Source organism: Triplophysa dalaica, chromosome 21, assembly GCF_015846415.1.
Source record: "Triplophysa dalaica isolate WHDGS20190420 chromosome 21, ASM1584641v1, whole genome shotgun sequence".
In the NCBI taxonomy this organism is placed as follows: domain Eukaryota; kingdom Metazoa; phylum Chordata; class Actinopteri; order Cypriniformes; family Nemacheilidae; genus Triplophysa; species Triplophysa dalaica.
The window spans coordinates 12,653,301-12,675,521 of NC_079562.1; the positions used below are offsets into that span (position 1 = coordinate 12,653,301).

The 22,221-nt window shown below is 38.2% G+C and overlaps 2 protein-coding genes across 4 annotated transcripts; both read left to right on the top strand.

Annotated features, from left to right (window-relative positions):
- The first annotated feature begins 48 nt into the window (after window positions 1-48).
- On the top strand, window positions 49-10,790 carry si:ch211-69b7.6 (neuroblast differentiation-associated protein AHNAK). Of its 2 annotated transcripts, none has more exons than XM_056734378.1 (5): window positions 49-571; window positions 1,640-1,689; window positions 1,794-1,890; window positions 2,030-2,193; window positions 2,281-10,790. In XM_056734378.1, exons 2-5 carry the CDS (start codon window positions 1,687-1,689, stop codon window positions 10,108-10,110), a joined length of 8,094 nt encoding a protein of 2,697 aa, XP_056590356.1. In that variant the 5' UTR covers window positions 49-571; window positions 1,640-1,686; the 3' UTR covers window positions 10,111-10,790. The 2 variants fall into 2 exon arrangements, with proteins under 2 accessions (XP_056590356.1, XP_056590355.1); XM_056734377.1 differs by having other exon boundaries at window positions 49-566.
- Window positions 10,791-12,654: 1,864 nt separating this feature from the next.
- wipf2a (WAS/WASL interacting protein family, member 2a) lies at window positions 12,655-22,105 on the top strand. 2 transcript variants are annotated; one of them, XM_056735194.1, is made up of 9 exons: window positions 12,655-13,113; window positions 14,339-14,483; window positions 14,657-14,789; window positions 17,088-17,220; window positions 17,308-17,463; window positions 17,597-18,319; window positions 18,436-18,642; window positions 20,534-20,635; window positions 20,876-22,105. In XM_056735194.1, the coding sequence occupies exons 3-9, from the start codon at window positions 14,730-14,732 to the stop codon at window positions 20,917-20,919; spliced, it is 1,425 nt and encodes a 474-aa protein (XP_056591172.1). In that variant the 5' UTR covers window positions 12,655-13,113; window positions 14,339-14,483; window positions 14,657-14,729; the 3' UTR covers window positions 20,920-22,105. The 2 variants fall into 2 exon arrangements, with proteins under 2 accessions (XP_056591172.1, XP_056591171.1); XM_056735193.1 differs by having other exon boundaries at window positions 12,656-13,113; window positions 14,662-14,789.
- Window positions 22,106-22,221: the final 116 nt, after the last annotated feature.

Here is a 22,221-nt window from a genome sequence, read left to right on the forward strand (position 1 = left end):
TTGTCCTCATAAAGTAGGGCGTGAGCATATCTAAATATTTTTACTACTACGGTGTCATTACATAGTCTCATCTGTAAATGGACACAATGCTAAATTAGTTTCATAGAAGGTGTGAACGACCAATATTTCATCTCCACCCAAACAACCCTTTCTGGTATAGTGAGAGGGACTACGCCTTGAACAGATGGGAGTTTCCGAACTCAGAACATATGAGTCATATGGGAGAACATGTGCACATAGTTTTCCTTTATTTTAACAACTTCTTTTGATATTCTCCTATCAACCTGGATTAAGGGAGTGGTTCGTTATGTAACCCTGCCTCCTGTGAAGGAAAAAGCAATGATGCTAAAGCTCGGTGAGGTATGTTCCCGGCTCTGAGCTGGAGGTTAAACCAGTTTGTCTACTCTTGAGGTGTATTTCTTGCTGCAAGCGAGAAGTCCACAAACAGTAAGAAGAGTACAGAGGTAAACACGGTCTCATCCTTTATCGTGTGAAAACATGGCACATTGTCAGCACTAATATTTACTGAGGATTTAAATGCTTAATACAGTCTCATGGGATACAAGGTAAGGTCAGTTTTTACTAAGTTTGTTTATTTTACCAATGGTGTGTCTAATGTTTGCGTAAAACAAAGACTTTCTAGTACTGCAGATAAAGTTTGGTCAGCAAGTGTACTTGTTCTGATGTTTGTCTAATAAATATATAGGCCGAGCATGATCTTTCCGTTTCATCCATTTTGCACTACAACCTTTTTCTGACAAGTACTGTGCAATGAAAACAATGTTCTTGAAATGATCAGATATAATACAAATATGAACCTTTAACTACCTGTATATATCCAAGAAAGCGTCAAGCTTGTGATGCTTAAAGATCTTATAGATGATAGAAACTGAATAGTTGTCAAAATTGCAGGTTGTCAAAATTCAGAAGCCTATGTCGGTCACTTGAACAATTGCGTTAAGCGTGTTTAAAGAAGGTGTGGTTATCAAGGTGAGGTGTGTTCACATGTTTTCATTGTTCTGGCCAAACCTGTAACTAACTCAGTTAAACTATCCCAGAATTCCTGACGTACTTGACAGTTTCGTCTCGCTGTTAATTTTCATGTGGGATGATTTGGACAACAGCAACGTGAACACCTTTATAAAACATAAAAGTTTATAAAATGTATATCATTTTTCAAGATGAATTACACACCAAGGCAAATATTAGATATCATGTGACACGAGTCCTATGTTTGCTAAGTAGCCTAAATTTGATTAGATTGCTGCATTTATTTGGAACTGTAGTTTGCAATTTTGTTGTTGTTATTTTTGGTGGATTAATAATTAACATAGCTTCTACAAAAAGAAGCAAAAATAATGACTGTAAAACATTTTCCGAACACATAACCAGACAGATAGTCTCACCCCAGATTTATGACATTGGTTGAGTTAATGTGGTTTCATGTTTTGAAAGCCTCCACTGTGTTTACACTAAACCTACAAATGACTTTCAATTGCCTTGACATACTAGACTGGAAAATCTTTGAAAACTTTTTACATGTATCCTTATATGATGTTAAAATTCATTAGCACTGAAATATTGGTTTATCGTTAATTTCATAGATGACAAGCCTGAATCATTTCTTTTACACCAACAGGTTTGAGTTGTGGGCCCAAGTCATCTCTATAAATATATACTAGCGAAATGGTATGTTATAACCCTATATTTTAAATCTTCATAGTTTGGCGTTTCTATGCATGCATAAATTAATTTCATGAAAGAGTGCCATGACAGTGTCTTGACATTTTCAGGCTGGCCTTCGAAGATCCCTCTCTGACAGCTTGCTGCTTGAAGATGATGATTTCTCTGGAAAGAGGTCTGAGTTCACAGACCATGACTTTTTTGAAGGTACTCAATGTGCTTACAAAGCGCGAATAGAAGAGAATATGGTGTTTGCCCAGATATGGAGAAGCACAATTGCAGTTAAACATTTCATAAAGATATGTGTTTATAATAACCTGCGTTTTACATTGCATTGCTGTTTCAGAAGATGACGGTAGGGGTGCCAGCATTCCCGTCACACAACAGAAAAGAGGTGAAGCTCGAGACATCTTGAGAATGATTGATAATGATAACATGGTAAACAACCAGGGTATGAAATCCAGCAAAAGCATGGGGAGTCTAGATCAGATCATCAAAGCCCCAACTGAGGTATGTGCACATCCAATCTTTAGGTTCTTGTTACTCTAAAATATACCACAATACAATTAATTTGTTTTGATACAAATGTTTCAACAGATCTGGAAGGATTCCTATGACAAGCTCTATAATTCTAAAGTCAAGAGATTCATGAAAGGAAACCAAACAAACAGACATGACACTCACAGTATGACAAACCAGAGAGAAATGCTTGACATTGACAACAATGAATCCCGTTTAATGCATTTCCGAACAGCTAACTCGAAAAGAAAGGTAAATGTTGCAACATTCCTTCAAAATGCGGATCGCATGAGGGTCTCAGATGTCAATTATGATGGAAGCATAAAGGGATCACAAATGTCATCCTCTCAAGTGAGTGCAGGACTTAATGGAGCGGATATAGACATACATGGACCAAATGTTGATTTCAAAGGCAGATCAAAGACAGATCTTTCTCTTCCGGACATGGACATGCCTTCTGGAAAAAAGAAAATGCCAACTTTCGAGATGCCTGATTTTGGTCTCGGAAGACCCAAAATAAAGACACCAGACTATGAACTGAAAACCCCTGAAATGGATCTGTCGGGTCCAAAGTTTAAAGCAGACTTTGATTCCCCAAACTTTAACATCAAAGGTCATAAGCCAGATATCACAGTCCCAAACATGAATCTTGATACTGGTAAAATTAAAGGACCAACTTTGAAGAAACCCAATCTTAATGTCAATGCACCTGATCTCGACATGAATGCTCCTTCAGGTAAACTGAAGTTTCCAAAATTTGGCTTCTCGACTGGCAAGGCAAAAGCACCCAATCTTAAAATCAATTCTCCAGACTTGAATCTCAAAAGTCCCAAAATAAAGGGAGGAATTGACACCCCAGACATGGATCTGTCTCCCCCGCAAGCTGATTTTAAAAGTCCAAACTTAGACATTAAATCACCTGATATTGATGTTGATGCACCCTCTGGTAAATTCAGTATGCCAAAGTTAAAGATGCCAAGTTTTGGACTGTCGGGTTTGAAGGGGCCACAAATGAATGTGGATGCTGACTTTGATAAACCAGACCTTAATCTGAATATGTCAACTCCAAAACTAAATGCTGGAATAAACAGTCCTGATATTGACATTCATGGACCAAATGTTGATCTCAAAGGTCCAAAAACAAACCTTACCCTTCCAGACATGGACGTGCCTTCTGGAAAAATGAAAATGCCAAGTTTCAAAATGCCTGATTTTGGTATGTCCAGACCCAAAATAAAGACACCAGACTATGAACTGAAAACCCCTGAAATGGATCTGTCAGCTCCAAAGATAAAAGCCGACATCAATTCACCAGACTTTAACATCAAAGGTCACAAGCCAGATTTCACAGTCCCAGACATGAATCTTGATGTTCCTAAGGGTAAAATTAAAGGACCTACTTTGAAGAAACCCAATCTTGATGTGAATGCACCCGATTTTGACATGAATGGCCCTTCAGGTAAACTTAAGTTTCCAAAATTTGGCTTCACTAGTAGCAAGCTAAAAGGACCCAATCTCCAAATGAATTCCCCAGATTTGAAACTCAAAAGCCCTAAAATAAAGGGAGGACTTGACACCCCAGATATGGATTTGTCACTCCCTCAAGGTGATTTGAAAAGCCCAAATCTAGACATCAACTCACCTGATATAGATGTTAACGGCCCCTCAGGTAAACGGAATATGCCAAAGTTAAAAATGCCAAGCTTTGGCCTGAAGGGACCACGCATGAATTTTGATGCGGACATTGATAAACCAGATCTTACTCTGAACACATCAACTCCAAAACTAAATGCTGGGATAAATGCTCCTGACATTGACATTGATGGACCAGATGTTGATTTCAAAGGTCCAGACGTGGACATGCCTTCTGGAAAAATGAAAATGCCTAATTTAAAGATGCCTGATTTTGGTCTCTCAAAACCCAAAATAAAGACACCGGACTATGAACTGAAAACTCCTGAAATGGATCTGTCAGGGCCAAAGATTAAAGCAGACTTTGATTCCCCAGACTTCAGCATCAAAGGTCATGGACAGGACATCACAACTCCAGATATGAATCTTGATATTTCTAAAGGTAAAATTAAAGGACCTACTTTGAAGAAACCCAATCTTGATGTCAATGCACCTGATCTCGACATAAATGCCCCTTCAGGTAAACTTAAGTTTCCAAATTTTGGCTTCTCAACTGGCAAGCCAAAAGCACCCAATCTTAATATCAGCTCTCCAGACCTGAATCTCAAAAGTCCCAAAATAAAAGGAGGAATTGACACCCCAGACATGGATCTGTCACTACCTCAAGGTGATTTTAAAAGTCCAAATTTAGACATTGAATCACCTGATATTGATGCGCCCTCTGGTAAATTCAGTATGCCAAAGTTAAAGATGCCAAGTTTTGGACTGTCAGGTTTGAAGGGTCCACAAATGAATATGGATTCTGACTTCGATAAACCAGATTTTAATCTGAACGCAAATACTCCTAAACTAAATGCTGGAATAAATAGTCCTGATATTGACATTGATGGACCAAATGTTGATGTCAAAAGTCCAAAAACAAACCTTACACTTCCAGACATGGACATGCCTTCTGGAAAAATGAAAATGCCAACTCTAAAGATGCCTAGTTTCAATCTTTCCAAACCCAAAGTAAAGACACCAGACTATGAACTGAAAACCCCTGAAATGGATTTGTCAGCTCCAAAGATTAATGCTGACTTTGAATCCCCAGACTTCAATATCAGAGGTCATAAGCCAGATATCACAGTCCCAAACATGAATCTTGATACTGGTAAAATTAAAGGACCAACTTTGAAGAAACCCAATCTTAATGTCAATGCACCTGATCTCGACATGAATGCTCCTTCAGGTAAACTGAAGTTTCCAAAATTTGGCTTCTCGACTGGCAAGGCAAAAGCACCCAATCTTAATATCAATTCTCCAGACCTGAATCTCAAAAGTCCCAAAATAAAAGGAGGAATTGACACACCAGACATGGATCTGTCACTACCTCAAGCTGATTTTAAAAGTCCAAACTTAGACATTAAATCACCTGATATTGATGTTGATGCACCCTCTGGTAAATTCAGAATGCCAAAGTTAAAGATGCCAAGCTTTGGTCTGTCAGGTATGAAGGGGCCACAAATGAATGTGGATGCTGACTTTGATAAACCAGACCTTAATCTGAATATGTCAACTCCCAAACTAAAGGCTGGAATAAACAGTCCTGATATTGACATTCATGGGCCAAATGTTGATTTCAAAGGCCCAAAGACAGATCTTTCACTTCCAGACATGGACCTGCCTTCTGGGAAAATGAAAATGCCAACACTAAAGATGCCTGATTTCAATATTTCCAAACCCATAATAAAGACACCGGACTATGAACTGAAAACCCCTGAAATGGATCTGTCAGTTCCAAGGACTAATGCTGACTTTGATTCCCCAGACTTTAACATCAAAGGACATAAACCAGATTTCACAGTACCAGACATGAATCTTGACGCAGGCAAAATTAAAGGGCCAACGTTAAAGAAACCTAATCTTGATGTGAATGCACCTAATCTTGACATGAATGCCCCTTCAGGTAAACTGAAGTTTCCAAAGTTTGGCTTCTCGACTGGAAAGGCAAAAGCACCCAATCTTAATATCAATTCTCCAGACCTGAATCTCAAAAGTCCCAAAATAAAAGGAGGAATTAACAGCCCAGATTTGGATCTGTCTCTCCCTCAAGCTGATTTGAAAAGTCCAAACTTAGACATTAAATCACCTGATATTGATGTTGATGCACCCTCTGGTAAATTCAGTATGCCAAAGTTAAAGATGCCAAGTTTTGGTCTGCCAGGTGTGAAGGGGCCCCAAATGAATATGGATGCTGACTTTGATAATCCAGATCTTAATCTGAACACAGCAACTCCCAAACTAAAGGCTGGAATAAATAGACCTGACATTGGCATTAATGGACCAGAAGTTGATTTCAAAGGTCCAGACATGGACATGCCTTCTGGAAAAATGAAAATGCCCACGTTGAAGATGCCTGATTTTGGTCTCCATGGACCAAAAATAAAGACACCAGACTATGAACTGAAGACCCCTGAAATGGATCTGTCGGGTCCAAAGATTAATGCAGATCTTGATGCCCCAGACATGAACATCACAGGGCATAAACCAGATTTCACAGCCCCAGACATGAATATTGATTTTCCTACAGGTCAAATTAAAGGACCAACTTTAAACAAACCTAACCTTGACATGAATGCACCTAACTTAAACCTAAATGCCCCTTCAGGTAAAATGAAGTTTCCAAAATTTGGCTTATCCAGTGGCAGGCCAAAAATGCCTGATGTTACATTTAGGTCTCGAAAGATGAATATGAAAAGTCCCAAAATAAGGGGAGGACTTGATACCCCAGACATGGATTTGTCTCTCCCTCATACGAATTTAAAAGGCCCTAGCCTAGATGTAAAATCACCTGATATTGATGTTAATGCCCCCTCAGGTAAATTCAATATGCCAAAGTTAAAGATGCCAAAGTTTGGCTCAGGTCTGAAAGGACCTCAAATGAATGTGGATGCTGGCATTGATAAACCAGATCTTAATCTAAACATGTCAACTCCCAAACTAAAAGCTGGGATAAATAGTCCTGATATTGACATTCATGGACCTAATGCAGATTTCAAAACTCCGAAAACAGGACTTACACTTCCAGACATGGACATGCCTTCTGGAAAAATGAAAATGCCAACTCTTAAAATGCCTAATTTCAATCTTTCCAAACCAAAAGTAAAGACACCAGACTATAACCTGAAAACCCCTGAACTGGATCTGTCGGCTCCAACGATTAATGCAGATCTTGATGCCCCAGACATGAACATCAAAGGGCATAAGCCAAATTTCACAGCACCAGACATGAATCTTAATATCCCTAAAGGTAAAATTAAAGGACCAACTTTAAAAAAGCCCAATTTTGATGTGAATTCTCCTGACCTAAACATCAATTCCCCTTCAGGTAAACTGAAGTTTCCAAAATTCGGACTTTCAGGTAGCAAGCCAAAAGCACCCAATCTTAAAATCAATTCCCCAGACTTGAATCTCAAAAGTCCCAAAATAAAGGGAGAATTTGACACCCCAGACATGGATCTGTCTCTCCCGCAAGCTGATTTTAAAAGTCCGAACTTTGATATTAAATCACCTGATATTGATGTTGATGCACCCTCTGGTAAATTCAGTATGCCAAAGTTAAAGATGCCAAGTTTTGGACTTTCGGGTTTGAAGGGGCAACAAATGAATGTAGATGCTGACATTGATAAACCAGACCTTAAACTGAACATGTCAACTCCAAAACTAAATGCTGGAATAAACAGTCCTGATATTGACATTAATGGGCCAAATGTTGATTTCAAAGGTCCAGACATGGACATGCCTTCTGGAAAAATGAAAATGCCCACTCTAAAGATGCCTGATTTTGGTCTTTCAAAACCCAAAATAAAGACACCGGACTATGAACTGAAAACCCCTGAAATGGATCTGTCAGCTCCAGAGTTTAAAGCAGACTTTGATTCCCCAGACTTTAACATCAGAGGACGTAAGCCAGATATCACATTTCCAGACATGAATCTTGATACAGGTCAAATCAAAGGACCAACTTTAAAGAAACCCAATCTTGATGTGAATGCACCCAACCTCGACATAAATGGCCCTTCAGGTAAACTGAAGCTGCCCAAATTTGGCTTTTCAGGAAGCAAACCAAAAGGACCTGATTTTACAATCAATTCTCCAGACCTGAATCTCAAAAGTCCCAAAATCAAAGGAGGACTTGACACCCCAGATTTGTCTCTCCCTCGAGCTGACTGGAAAAGTCCAAACCTAGATTTTGAGTCACCTGATATTGATGTTGATGCCCCCTCTGGGAAATTCAGTATGCCAAAGTTAAAGATGCCAAGTTTTGCACTGTCAGGTATGAAGGGCCCACACACGAATGTGGATGCTGACATTGATAAACCAGACCTTAACCTGAGCACATCAGCTCCCAAGCTAAATGCTGGAATAAACATACCTGATATTGACATTCATGGACCTAATGCTGATTTCAAAAGTCCAAAAGCAAATCTTACTCTTCCAGACATGGACATGCCTTCTGGAAAAATGAAAATGCCAAGTTTCAAGATGCCTGATATTGGTTTCTCAGGACCCAAAACAAAGCCACCAGACTATAAATTTAAAACCCCTGAAATGGATTTGTCAGCTCCAAAGATTCAGGCTGACTTTGATTCACCAGACTTTAACATCAGAGGACATGCGCCAGACTTTGACATTGATGCTCCTTCAGGAAAATTTAAAATGCCAAAATTGAGCCTTTCTGGTAACAAGCAAGAAAGACCAGATGTTGAAATTGGTTCTCCAAATCTGAATTTCAAAAGTCCCAAAATTAAAGGTGGAATTGATACCCCAGACATGGATTTGTCTCTCCCTGAAAATGGCTGGAGAAGTTCAAACATGAATTATGAGTCACCTGATATTGATATTAATGGTCCCTCAGGTAGACTGAACATGCCAAAGTTTAAAATGCCAAGTGTTGGACTGTCAGGTTTGAAAGGGCCACAAACGAATGCTAATGCGGACATTGATTATACAGACATTCATCTTAACACATCAGCTCCTAAACTAAATGCTGGCATACGTGGCCGTGATATTGACATTCATGGACCTAATGCCGATTTCAGTGACCCAAAAACAAACCTTACACTTCCAGACATGGACATGCCATCTGGAAAAATGAAAATGCCTACTTTCAAGATGCCTGATATTGGTTTCTCGGGATCCAAAATAAAAACCCCAGAGTATGAATTGAGGTCCCCTAAAATGGAATTTCCAACACCAAAGGTTAAAGCAGGCTTTGATTCCCCAGACTTCAACATCATAGGACATAAGCCAGATTTCACAGCACCAGATATGAATTTTGATATTCCTAAAAGTCAAATTAAGGGACCAAATTTGAAGACACCTCATCTTGATATGAATGCACCAGACTTTGACATTGACACTCCTTCAGGCAATTTCGGACTTCCAAAATTGGGCCTCTTAGGTAGCAAACCAGAAAGACCAGATCTTACAATGAATTCTCCAAATGTCAATCTGAAATCCCCCAAATTGAAAGGAGGAATTGATCACCCTGATTTTCAATACAAAGGATCGGATGTTGACTTTGATACATTTATACCAATGCAAAGAAACAATGTGGCTGCACCACAGGGTAAATTTATAACTGTGAGAACATACGATTATCATGCTCCCCCAGGAGACATGGGAATACCTACTAATTACAATTATGGTGTCTCGGATCTTAATATGCAACAACCCTATATTGATGTAAGAAGAGACCAGAAAACTTCAAGAAACAGTCAGTGGCCTACAGTGCAAAAATATGTGCCACATCAAGTGACCAGAATGTCTGGAATGGGTCCAACATCATCAGATTTTTACAACAATGACATGCATGGGCCACCCAGGTCAAGGGTGCGTAAAACAAAATCCGGTGGCTTTGAGTATGATGGAAACTGGAACAATGTATCAGTGCCAAGACTTCAAGCTTCAAGAAGCAGAGAGGATTTAGCTGGGACCCATTCAAACATGGGAAGGTCTACCATGCAAAGATCACCCTATATGGGACGCAAGGAAGTTTATAATGAGAGATCTATTATGACACCTAGGCGTAATTACACTACAGACGATATATGCTACACTTTCAAAGGGATGCCTAGGGTGCATGAATGGGGAAACAGGCAAAGTGACTATAGACAAGCATCAAGTGGCCATAGACTCACAATGAGAGGTCTAAGATTAGATTCAATGGATCTGGAGGTTCCACAAAGCACTGTAAAAAGAGGAAGGTTGAACCTTATTAAACTAATATAAAAGCCAAATGAAAGGGTGGTTGATTTGAATAGGGTTGTGTTTATTTACAGATCTGATCATTTTTAATGGGCTGGTTCATGTAGCATGTTTGTATAAAAACACTTAAAAAAGGAAACTGTATTTTATTCACCCTTTCCCTATAACTCCTTAAGAGGTTTTTAAAAATGTTATACCATTTGACTTATAACGCATATAGCCTGTAAATTCAATACATTTTAAGAACAAAGTATTTTTAAAACAATCATTTTATGTGTACAATGCAACATGCCTGACCTTGTTATCTTATATGCCTTATATTGTAAATCTTTACGTTCACAAATATATTTTGTAAATTATTTTAAATGGTACTGTGTTGACAGTGTTTGTGAGTTATACATGTTGTAAATAGCATGGAAATTGATTTTAATTAGTTTTTTGAAAAATGACTTGTGCCATGTACAGTATATGTTATATTATTCACTGCTGCATTAGGGTACAACAGGGATTAAACAATAAAAACTCTTTTTATTTTAACAAGCAACCGCACCATTGCACTTTTTAAAAAGTTATCATGTTTGATGATGATGATCACATGCAGTGATAAGGTTTTTAAGGTAATTACTCAAATAACATATGTTCTTTTCTCAGGGTGAATTAATATGTTTTAATTAACATGTGAAATAAATTCGTTTCAAATGATGTATTCTGTTTCATGGCTCCAGGTGTGTTCAATACTTGCTGCTCTGTGTGCGCACGGATGGGTTCAATGTAGAGCTCAAATTACACGGCAACATGCCACTTCACTCACATGCCAGTGTCACTTGTGATTTTAGCTTTTTTAAATTTTTCATTCGTTGCTGCCTTGAATTTTTGAGTACAATCAACTTGCCTTTTTCAAAGTAATTTCAGCTTTTTTAACATACCTTCAATACATCATAATTTAAGTAAGTAATTAATTAACTATTTTTTACAATTACAGTTTCAATTTATTTTTCCAACCCAATTTCAAGTAAATCACTACTGGCAAAAAAAGTTGAAAGTTGAAATGACTTGTGAAGCCAAGGCGATTGTCCTTAAAATATTCAAGGCAGCAAAGAAGTGTGAACAAGCAGCAACCAAAGCCATTTTGGAATGGAATTTCTCTTGTCTCTGTGTAAAACAGTGTTGTCTATACAAAATGCATGCTTTAACATAAATATATGTTATGTTATAATACAGATCAGACTGTCACGTGTCGCCACCTATTGGCTTTGCAATGTAACCTGCAGTAAATGTAGCTGAAAACTCACCCTTCAGCTGACACGTGATACAGAAAAGTATTAAATTACCTAGCACAGTTCTCGACGAATCACTTGGATTTAATTAAAGTGTTATTTCTTCTCAGTTAAGAAGACAAAATACAACATTTAAAAAATATACTTAGATTATATTAATATAACCTTCCAGAAATGTTTTCTTGTCTTGTACTACCTGATCACAGAAATGTGTAAGTCCCTGTTCTTCATTTGCAAATTATGGCCCCGTTTCACAGACAGGTATGCCTTAGTTAAATTAGAATATTTAAGTCACTTTTTTAATGCTTTGGAGAAAAAAACATCGCTGGTGTGCATATTTAGCCCAAACAAAGGCATTGACATATTTTAAGATATGTCAGTTATTTTCAGTGAAGACAGTTTAAACATTCCATTAGTCTGGGACTAATCTTAAGCCTAGTCGGTGAAACTGGCCCTATATAACAATAAATAAAACTGAAAAAATGCACTTCACATATTTGTTGTATTGCCCTATTATTTTCGTAGTTTAAAAAAATGTTTACCGTGTTGGTAACCTTAATTTTCATTTATATTGGCGCTATAACAGCCTTACAGTATTAACAGTTGCATATGGTTGTCATATTGGGCAATTCAACTGTGCTGAAATAGTGGTATTATAACACCTATTCCTATTAAGCGAATCTGCCCAGTGTCTATTTCCGTTATCATCAATTAAAACCTTCAACTACACAAGACTAATGTAATGCGGCAGGCGCGCGCAAATAGGGGGCGACGCGGTGCGCACTTTTTTCTAGGCGCGTCGGCGCCGCATCGAGATGGAAATACATCAACTTTTAGGAGTGCCGCAGGTCATTTGAAGAGAGAAAGAGTCACGTCTCGCGTTTTCCGCGCGGTTTTAGACGCGAAATGTGATTCGGGCCTACAGGGACAGTTCCCCCCCCAAATGAAAATGCTGTCATAATTTAGTCCCGCTCAGATGGTTCCAAATCTGTGCATTGCTTTGCATGCTCAAAACTGAGAAAGATATTTAGAAGAATGTCAGAAACAAACACATCTCATTCCCTTTGACTCCCATAGTATTTCCCTACTACGGCAGTAAATGGGGGTTACTGACATTCTTCCAAATATCTGTCTCTGTGTTCAGCAGAACGAATAAATGTATACAGGTTTGGAGCAATCTGAAGGTGCGTAAATGATAACATGTCATAGTTTTCATTTTGCGGTGAACTATCCCTTTAAAACAGATTAATGAGAGGGGGTTCACTTCAGAGAAATACGCTTGCATTTGGCAAGATGCTAATAACCAAAGTTCACTCCTGTAAGCTAAAGAGGTTTGGTCACGCAGTAACAGGTCTCTCTTTCCGGTTGTAATCGGAGTTTTTCGGCCGCTTGCCTCCATTTTGTACCGACTCCTGGATTTCCGGGATTTCGTAGAACTGGGTTCGCTCAAACCCAGTAAATCAGGAGAGTTAATGTATAATCACAGGGCAGCGATGATATTAGAAAGCAGGAATCTTTTTTTTTGATTCTTGACGTTTTTGAGACCTTTTTACGTTGTGACCTATTTGGGATTCATTTATAGAGTTGGCAGTATGTTGTCAGTATGACAGCGGACGACAGCAAGTTTTCTCCCGTTTAGTTTCCACTTTTTATTCGGTGGCGGGACACAAAACAAGTAATCGGTGGAAGATCCATCTGTTACTATAACATTAATGTTGTTTGGGAAAAAGTCTTGAAGCGCGACAGACAGGTAAGCCATGAAGCTTTGCCAACATTTTTACAGCCGGAAGAGAGGAACAACTTTTCGTGTTTATTTATTTGTTGACGTGTTTAAGAGTAATGTTACACCTCATGTACAGCCGATTTACTATGTTTCTCGAGAGTTGTGTCAACAAATATGTAACAACAACAAAAGAGAAAAATGATCAGCCACTTGAGTTAAAGTTTGTTTTTCGTTTATGCTCGTTTCGCTTCTCCAAATAGGTTTTTGTTGTAGTTGTGCCATTGCCTAAGTAACACGTGAACGTTAAAACTTGTCATACTTTTCACGACTGATTTACAGGATGGTTTGACAGGTATGTTCACTTCAGGCTGTGCAGGCTAAACTTACACATTTTCGTTACGCATACCACTCGTCATCTAACTACATCGACACTATTTCACGTTATTTATTTCCTTGTCCTGAAATATTTTGGTCGACCAACAAAAAGTCAAAGTAATATTTTCGCTTCCAAAACTTTTGACATGACCGTAGTTGATTTTATATGACAACAGTAATGTCATTGTTATTTCTATGTCAGTGTTTTAATGTTAATTATAATATGCATTAACTGCTGTGAGTTCGAGTGCAGTAACTGAAAGCTTGTTTTATTACTCTTTATCTCATGCACTTTTTGCTGGTAATTATTCACAAACGCATAATCGAAACAGAAATCCCTGTTCTTGGTGTAATAAACAAGGGCCTGATGGATCTTATATGGGTGATAAGAGATGAGATATCCTACCTGTTTTGGCCTGTTATATGACAATGTCAAGAATGTTTTTTGAAGCCTGTTTTTCTGGAGCTCAGCAATGTTTCTGGCCATTTCACAGCATATTCAAAAACTGCTTTTTTGGGAATCAATTTATTGTGGCTGTTTGTTCTACTAATTTTAAACTTTTTACGCTTCTTGTATTTGCAAGTGGGTTATGAATTTAAAACGATAGTAGTTCTGTTATAAGCCAGATATCAACAGTCCTTCTCAGTGACATGCTTGTCTATCAATGTTGTTTCGCATAGAAAATAACATGCATCCATGGTCACATCGTCTCTAAAGCAACTACGGGTTGTTAAACACAAAGATTGTTGGTGTAAGTAATTAAAATGACCCTTTCTCTTTAACATAGGTATATTTATAAAGTAGATTTATACAGTTCTGGTTCAGTTACTGTGCTTCCCCCGTTTCAAACTAACATAAGTCATTGTGTCATCCCAGATCCTGCTGAACAACATTCCAGTTAGCCCTGCTAAAGTTTTGTATCACCCCACTTCATCTGAGCGATCACTTCTCTCAAAACAGTCAGGAAAAAGAAACTTCGAGCAAAGTTTCTGGAGTGTCCCTTTGGAACCACAGTGAAAAGGTAATTTTAACCTTCTAAATACTTTTTAAACTATTACCTGTTACAATAGCGTACACAGTACCAAGCTTGCTGTCATATGCAGGATAGTTCCTGGAACTGTCATGGTTTGTGGGATAGTGTGAGGTTAATTACGCTAACCTCTGAAATATAGAGTAACGCTTCTTTTTCTCAAGTACAGAGCTGTTTTGGGGAATAGTCAACAAACAAAGATTGAAGTGACCGCTGAGGTCTTCAGAATTCACCAACATGCCCATTCCTCCTCCTCCCCCTCCACCTGGACCCCCACCACCCCCAACCTTAAGTCAGGTCAGTGTAAAGCAGAGCTGGTATCATATTTGTTAAACCATCACTGAGACAGAGCAATCAATTCTCCTATCTGCTTCTAATTGATGATAAACTGTCTATAATATCTATATTGACCTTTTAAACCATTGTTAAAGGAAGTATTACAAGTGCTTGCTTAGACAAGCTTCACATTTACTATTATTTAACCCTAAGCGTTATGTATATTGACCTGCACAGTTGTTTGATGGATGTAAATGATACATGGAATTGTTATACTTTAGTATAGTGATTTACACCATGTTGATGATAGAACAGAAAAAACCTGACACAAACATCTGTCAGATATATCTATTTAATGTCTGCATTTGGGTCAATGACGTGAACATTTTTTGTGTCCCTGTGATTTAAATAGATTTAAAAGGGTTAAAATTTCAAAACATATATGGAAATTGTTGCATACATTCTCTTTTCTGAGGACCGAGACTTAAATTCTGATTTTAATTCATTTTGAGAGAATAATTAGGGAATGATTGCAGTGTAGATTGTAGTGCAACCGTAAAAACTTGATACAAAAAAGGTGAAATTCTCACCAGAACACCATATCAGAGACCTTTGCACAATCTTATGTTAGTCCTATTTAATAGTTAATTAAAGTTATGGAAGAACATTGTTTATAATGTTATAATTCATTTGGGAATCATGTGAGTCAAGTCAAAATCATGAAATGTCAAGGTGGTGTGACCACCTTTCAAGGAGCAATTTTGTTAATATTATGCAAGAAGACATGTGACCTGAAATGAAATCATAGAGAAGCTAACTGTTGCATGCAAAAGTTAGAAACTTGTTTTAAATGTAAGCTAATTTGACATTTTAAGGGGATGGTCAGGTATTCTTAGGTATGCTTTCCTGTAGCTCAGTGGTAAGAGCATTGCGTTACAATGCAAAGTTGTGGGTTCGATCCCAGGGGATTGGACATACCTTATTATAAATGTATAGGTTAATGTAACGTAAGTCGCTTTGGATAAAAGCGTCTGCCAAATGCGTTATTGTAAATGTATGCATGTCAAATGGTATGACCCCCAAAATATATTGATAATTCATCATTATTATAGAAATGAGTATCTTCACGTTATTCTAACTTTCATCAGCTGATCACATCACATGCAGCTAGTCAACGTTAACCAATAGTCATTCAACACATACTGTCCTATTTAAGTTGCCTTTCTCTACTCCTTATCAGCTGCTCAATCGTGACGCACTAAAAACCCACCTCCATCCCCATCTCCACCATAGCTGCCTGTATCTTTCAGATCATTTTAATTTAATCCTGTTATGCATCATGAACTATTCTAGTTCCCCAGGTCGGGGCACATGTATTGCTGAGCTCCCGCTCTGTCCATGCAAGGTGGAGAGTTTGCCCAGAACAGGTTTCATTCCACCAACCTTTAATATTGCAATTGTTTAAATATTTCACGACAGTGGTCCTGACAGAAATTACTTTAAGAATGTCATCTGAAACAATCCAATCAATGCCATATTTATTTACAAAGGTATCCATTTATGCCTGCTGTCAAATTTGATTTTAAATTGAAAAGTCAAACAGTGTAACTAACTGGTTGCACCATTAGATCCCAAATCTTTCTGTTAGGGACCAATATAGTCAAATATCACTAGTTATGATGCTAATTAAAGATGTAAAATAAAATAAACAACTATTTGGATTAAATGTTAAGTGTCCAATGTTATATTTTTTGAGAAAGTGGCACTCAATCCACGACTTCAGATAAATAATGATATATAAAATAATAGTGTTGCTCAATAGAGGTGTGACTAGACACTTATCTTAAGAGACGAGGCAAGAGACGGGATTCACAAGAACAAGACTAAATATTTTTTCAATGATGAAATATGTAGGAAAAATAGTCTGTTATTTACCTTAACACAAAATGCAAAAAATGAAGGCATTATAAAATCAACTTGTACTTTATTTAACACATTAAACTTCTATTTTAATGAATTAATATGCCTTAAAAAACAATACGTAAACACTGCAAAATGTTTTGCCACAAACTCAAATGACAGGCAGTAATTGCACAAAATGTATGCTTTGTTTTCTTAACAGGCGTAGCTTTAAGTAAAGAGCCATGGTTGTTTTGTCGCTTTTGCATAGTGGCCCAACACCTTAGTGTTGTAGTGGGCAGTTGTATGTTTTATCCATAGGTTAAAAATTGTTATATATCATTTACGTGTTTCTGTGAAAAAAACTTTAATTAGTGGTTGGATATCATTATTGATACCTTTGAATTTGTTTACTTGCAGGCAAACACCTCTCCTCCCAAAGTCAATCGAGATGATGCCAAGGGAAGAGGAGCTCTGCTGTCAGACATCTGCAAAGGCGCCAAACTAAAGAAAACCAACGTGGTCAATGACAGAAGTGCACCTATAATTGAAAGTAGGTTATTGGGTTGGATTCATGCTTGGTTGAAAATAAATGTTTTGAGAAGATCTATAGCTAATAATGCAATTCATTTCCTGACAGACGCTGGAGGTCGAAGTGGTGGCAGTGGAGGAGGAGGTGGAGGAGGAGGTGGGGGTGGTGGTGGTGGTGGTGGAGGAGGGTTTGGAGGTAGTTCTGGGCCTATGGCCATGGGTGGGTTGTTCAGCGGAGGAGTGCCTAAACTACGACCAGTTGGAGGTATGTGGTTGGTCGGATGAATGACTTTGTATTGGCAATCTCCATAAACATTACAAAAATGTTGCATTAAACGTGTACAGAGTTTGTTGCTTAAGTTATTGTAAAATTGTTTTTAATTGATGTGTCCTCACAGACAGTACTGTAGGAAGGTCAGCACTGCGACCACCCGGCTCTCGTTCTGCAGTACCCCGTGTTGCGAGTCATTCCGAGCTTGACGGTTCTGGACGTAGTGGTGAAGGAGATCGCCCCTCAGCTCACGAGCCATCACGAAACCATCGCCCATCACTGCCGGATGTCACCAAACCATCTGCTGTCAGCAGTTCCTCTAAACCTAGCAGCTCTGCCCCGCCTCCACCTCCACCGTTCAATCGCGGCGGGAACCGCGGACCCACCTCAAACCATCAGGGTTCTGGGTCGTCATCTGGGAGTCGTGAGAAACCCCTTCCACCTCCACCTGTAAGCAAAGGGCCTCCTCCACCTGCAAACAAAGGGCCTCCTCCACCTGTAAACAAAGGGCCTCCTCCACCTGTAAACAAAGGGCCTCCTCCACCTTTAAACAAAGGGCCTCCTCTCCCACCAGCTTCTTCCCGTGATGGACCTTCTAGAAACCCCCCCATTTCATCACGCTCCTCTTCATCCTCTAGCTCCTCCAGTGCTCCCCCACCCCCACCTCCCTATCGACAGCCACCTAATGTCTCCAATGGTGACCCAGCGCCTGAGTTACCACAGAGGCGAAACTCGCTGAACAAGAGAGGCCATTCCAACGCTAACGTTCGCGGCCAGGCTCCTCCACCCCCTTCCCAACAGAACCGACGACCACCGCCACCGACACGTGAGCCGGTGGGCCGTAGCACAGGTGTGTTTCTTGTTTTCTTATCATTAACTTTATAAATGTATCTCTTTACAACGTTCTATAGCCGCTAAACACTCCAATGAAATGGAGATGTCATTTAAAATACTTTGCTCATTCAGCTCCTCAGCCTCCTCCTCCTGGGTCTCGTAACGGGGTTAGGGAAATGCAAGCCCCTCCACCTCCTTACCGGTCACACAATGAACCTCCTAGCCGAGGGAAACCTCCTTCTCTCTCCTCAACTGGACGTCAGGCTACAGCACATGCACCTCCACCTCCTCCACCTGTCCGCAACGGACACACACCGCTTCACTCCAAGTCTCTTTCTGGTAAGTCTGGTACAAACATGATAATAATTTGGTATTTGTGTTTTGTAATTTAATATATTCTACACAATAAACAACAACTCATGTTTATTCTTTCCAATATTTAAGAGGTTTCTCTGTTCATAGTTTACTAAATTTCATAACATTGAATCCTAGCAAGTTTGCCTCACTGGATCTATAGACTTGTTTTATCAGCATTCCAAAATATCCCTGTAGTCAAATGACCTCTTAGTAATGCAAATATGGGCTCTTATTTCCTTATGCAAGGCAGCAAAGCTTTCTTAGAACAGCCGTGTATTGTCAAATAGTCATAAACATAAGGTCATTGTCACCATCCATTTACGCCAAACCGGACATCGTGTATTTTTTTCAATGCATCCTGCTGACAGCCATAGATCCCATGATAAGCATTTTTAACCCTTGAATTGAATGAAGGACTGCGTGCGGTATAGACGTAAACAACACTGGATCACTTCCTGTTTTAGTATTACACAAACATGACAAACTAAATACATCCAACAGGACATTTAAAACCAAATAAAAATAATATATGAACATCTTTAAAGGAGCGGGTACACTTGACTTTCCATGTCCGTCTTGCGCACAAACACGTGCGCACCGCTTCTTGGGTCCGAAAAATGCGCAGTACAATTCGGCGCCATAGAATTATAAGGTTCTATCTGACATTACATATTCGTATTCTGTGACAACTTATTTACAATTAACATTATGTCATGTTTTGACTTTTTTAAGGAAACAAAAAGGTTCTATCTACAAAATCGAATTGTAATTTGGTGCTATAAGGTTCTATCTGCAAGAGCCAATCAGCACTTTGAATGCACAATAGAGGGACAATCAGGTTCAGCTTTCTGTTTCGTTTTAGGTTTTGTTGAGGAGAAATTTCTTTATTCATTTTTAGACACAACACTAGCCAGCAGCGCTAGCTTCCTAAAACCTATGTTTACATAGATTCACAAAATGCAGTTAATGCCTGAATCAGAAGGTTCTATCTGCGTTTGACCTGTTCCAAAAAATACATTTACAAATTTTAGAAAAAAAATGATATTATACATTTGGAATACATTTAGAGTCTTTTTCATTTATAAAAGAGATTTGTTCCTCATAAAACTTTTGCTACATGAAATGCAAAAACTTTAAAGCTCAATATCTCAAAACTACTCAGAACCTTATAATAACCTTATATTTAAATTATGCAGTTAGAACCTTAAAATTCCAAGAGGACCACATGAGTATGTGTGCTCTACTAGACCATCAGAGGGCAGCGCTGAGTCGCGTCATTCACAGACCCACTGCAAATTAATGATAGAGGAAGTAATTCGCCATTACAGACAATTCGAGCAAACACCCAGACAACAAAGAACAACAACCAAACAGTATGGATAAGGATATGCTTCTTAGCTTACTGTTCTTGGTTTAAGCATTTTGGTTTTGTATTGTTCTTCTTTAACAAGGGCACACTGCACACTTTCTGTGTGTGTATTGACCCCTAGTGGACTAGTGCACTTTTATCTGGTGTTGTTAATGTCTTGCAAAATGGTCTATACATTTTTCTTTTAATGTAATTAGCATATATTATCCAGGTTCTAGGTGTTTTTCTGTAGAGGTTATAGTTATTTGGGGAATATAAATATTTGTGGTGCTATACATAATGTATGGTATTTAAATTGAAAACCTATCTGCTAAATAATAGTATAGATCCAGTGTTAACATGTAAGGAGGATAGATAAGAGTTATCCAGAACATATGAAGCATCATAACATGAAAAAATGCAAACATATATATATATTTACAGTATATGCATTAAATAGATTTGTCCTAAATTTTGGGCCTTAAATGTTTATGTATGTTCATGAAATATGTTTCACTTTCTCAGATGATTTCGAATCCAAGTACCCCTTCCACCCTATAGAAGACCTTCCCCCTCCAGAAGAATACAGATCATTCCAGAAGATCTATCCCAGCAAAACCGAAAAGAGTAAAGACTTGTTCATAATGAACTTAAAATAGATTTAAACCAATTCTGGTTATGTGTGATCACTGACTGCAATGTTGTGATTTAAATGTCATGTTTATAATATTGTAGTATAAATTAATATTACATGTAAATATAATATTACACTGGTAATTTTATGTTTGTTTTATGTATAGCTGAATAGATTTGTTTAGGAAAAAGGGGGTGAAGTAATTGATTTCATTTTTTTTATTTTTCATGCAGCTATGGTCAGAGGTGCTCCTCCACTGCCTCCTGTTTCAAGATGAACATCCAGTGAAATTGACCAAAAAGAGATGCCAAAACCTTCACACACACACACAACCATGTACATAGCATACTGTACATATTAGTGCCACACAAACAATAGTTATTCATACCAAACATCTACTCGGATAACACTCCTAGGACAACACTATATACCAGCATGATTTCTTATGCAAACTACTCCAGAATGCTGTACTTCTAGACCTAAAAACACTGTGCAATATCCCTGTGCTGCCTAGAAAACGCACCTTCTAATATTGTGCCGGAGAACAGGGACACAGTTTAGCGACCAAGCCAGAGCACACTACTCCATAGATCATGGGTTGAATGTACACATTCCACCTCTTAGACCGACCAAAGTTTTCGTTTTAATAAATGAGAAAATGTGTAGCACTTGTAGATTATTGATGTCTATGCATATAAGACGACGTTCTTAAATGAGTCACGTCTGTATTTTTCCGGACAATCATTTTATTGCGTATCAGTTTATGTTAGATGTTTGTTTATTGAGTTTTATACATTTTAAATTCAAGAATAGTGTGTCCAGGACAGAGTTACGTTTAAATTGAGAAAAACGTGTTTGCATACACTACGAAAAGCTATGAATGGCTGTTTATTTTTTCAAGCCATAGTTTTCTATTTCCCTGGAACATCTCAATGTGTGAATGAGAACACTTGTGATCACTTTATTTGCTTCACCTCTGTAAAGGGAACTGTGTTTTGCTCAATAGTGACCAAATATGAAGTGCCACATGTTCTCCCAAAAACACCTGTATATATGCAGTTGTTTAGTGCCATCTTGTGGCTTATTTGCACCATTACTCCAACTGGGTACCATAATTTATACATTGCCGTTTATCGTTTTTGTTTCAAACTAAAGCAAAATTTCAGGAAATACATTTTAATAGATTTTGTATAAACACTACAGGCATGGACGTTTGCCAATGGGTTCATTTTAAACACGTGACATTTGTAAGAATTAAAAGTCAAATAACATAACACTTTTAACATTGTGTCAGGTATCACGTTGCCTCAGTTCAGGCACTTTTGGGCTGTTAGTAATTCTAAAAGTTATTTTGCGGGATTTGGTATTATAATATGTGAATGTAATTTTATCGCTGTTTTAGATTGTTTTAAACACCGTGATAATATGATGCATTTGAATAAAGAAGGGCATGGGACAAACTGTCTGAGCTTCAGTATTCTGTATTTCATCTTGTTTATGTATTTTAATGCATTGTGTGTGTGTGATGAATTTGATTATATAGTGAGGATTTCTTAACGTTTAATGATAGACAGACTAA

Bases quoted from the DNA above. Each gene is read 5' to 3' on its own strand.
- wipf2a (XM_056735194.1), top strand. From the start codon at position 14,730: ATGCCCATTCCTCCTCCTCCCCCTCCACCTGGACCCCCACCACCCCCA. The intron at 14,790-17,087 runs GTCAGTGTAAAG...GTTTACTTGCAG, and splicing joins CACCCCCAACCTTAAGTCAG to GCAAACACCTCTCCTCCCAA. The intron at 17,464-17,596 runs GTATGTGGTTGG...GTGTCCTCACAG, and splicing joins TAAACTACGACCAGTTGGAG to ACAGTACTGTAGGAAGGTCA.
- si:ch211-69b7.6 (XM_056734378.1), top strand. The intron at 1,891-2,029 runs GTACTCAATGTG...TTGCTGTTTCAG, and splicing joins AGACCATGACTTTTTTGAAG to AAGATGACGGTAGGGGTGCC. The intron at 2,194-2,280 runs GTATGTGCACAT...ATGTTTCAACAG, and splicing joins TCATCAAAGCCCCAACTGAG to ATCTGGAAGGATTCCTATGA.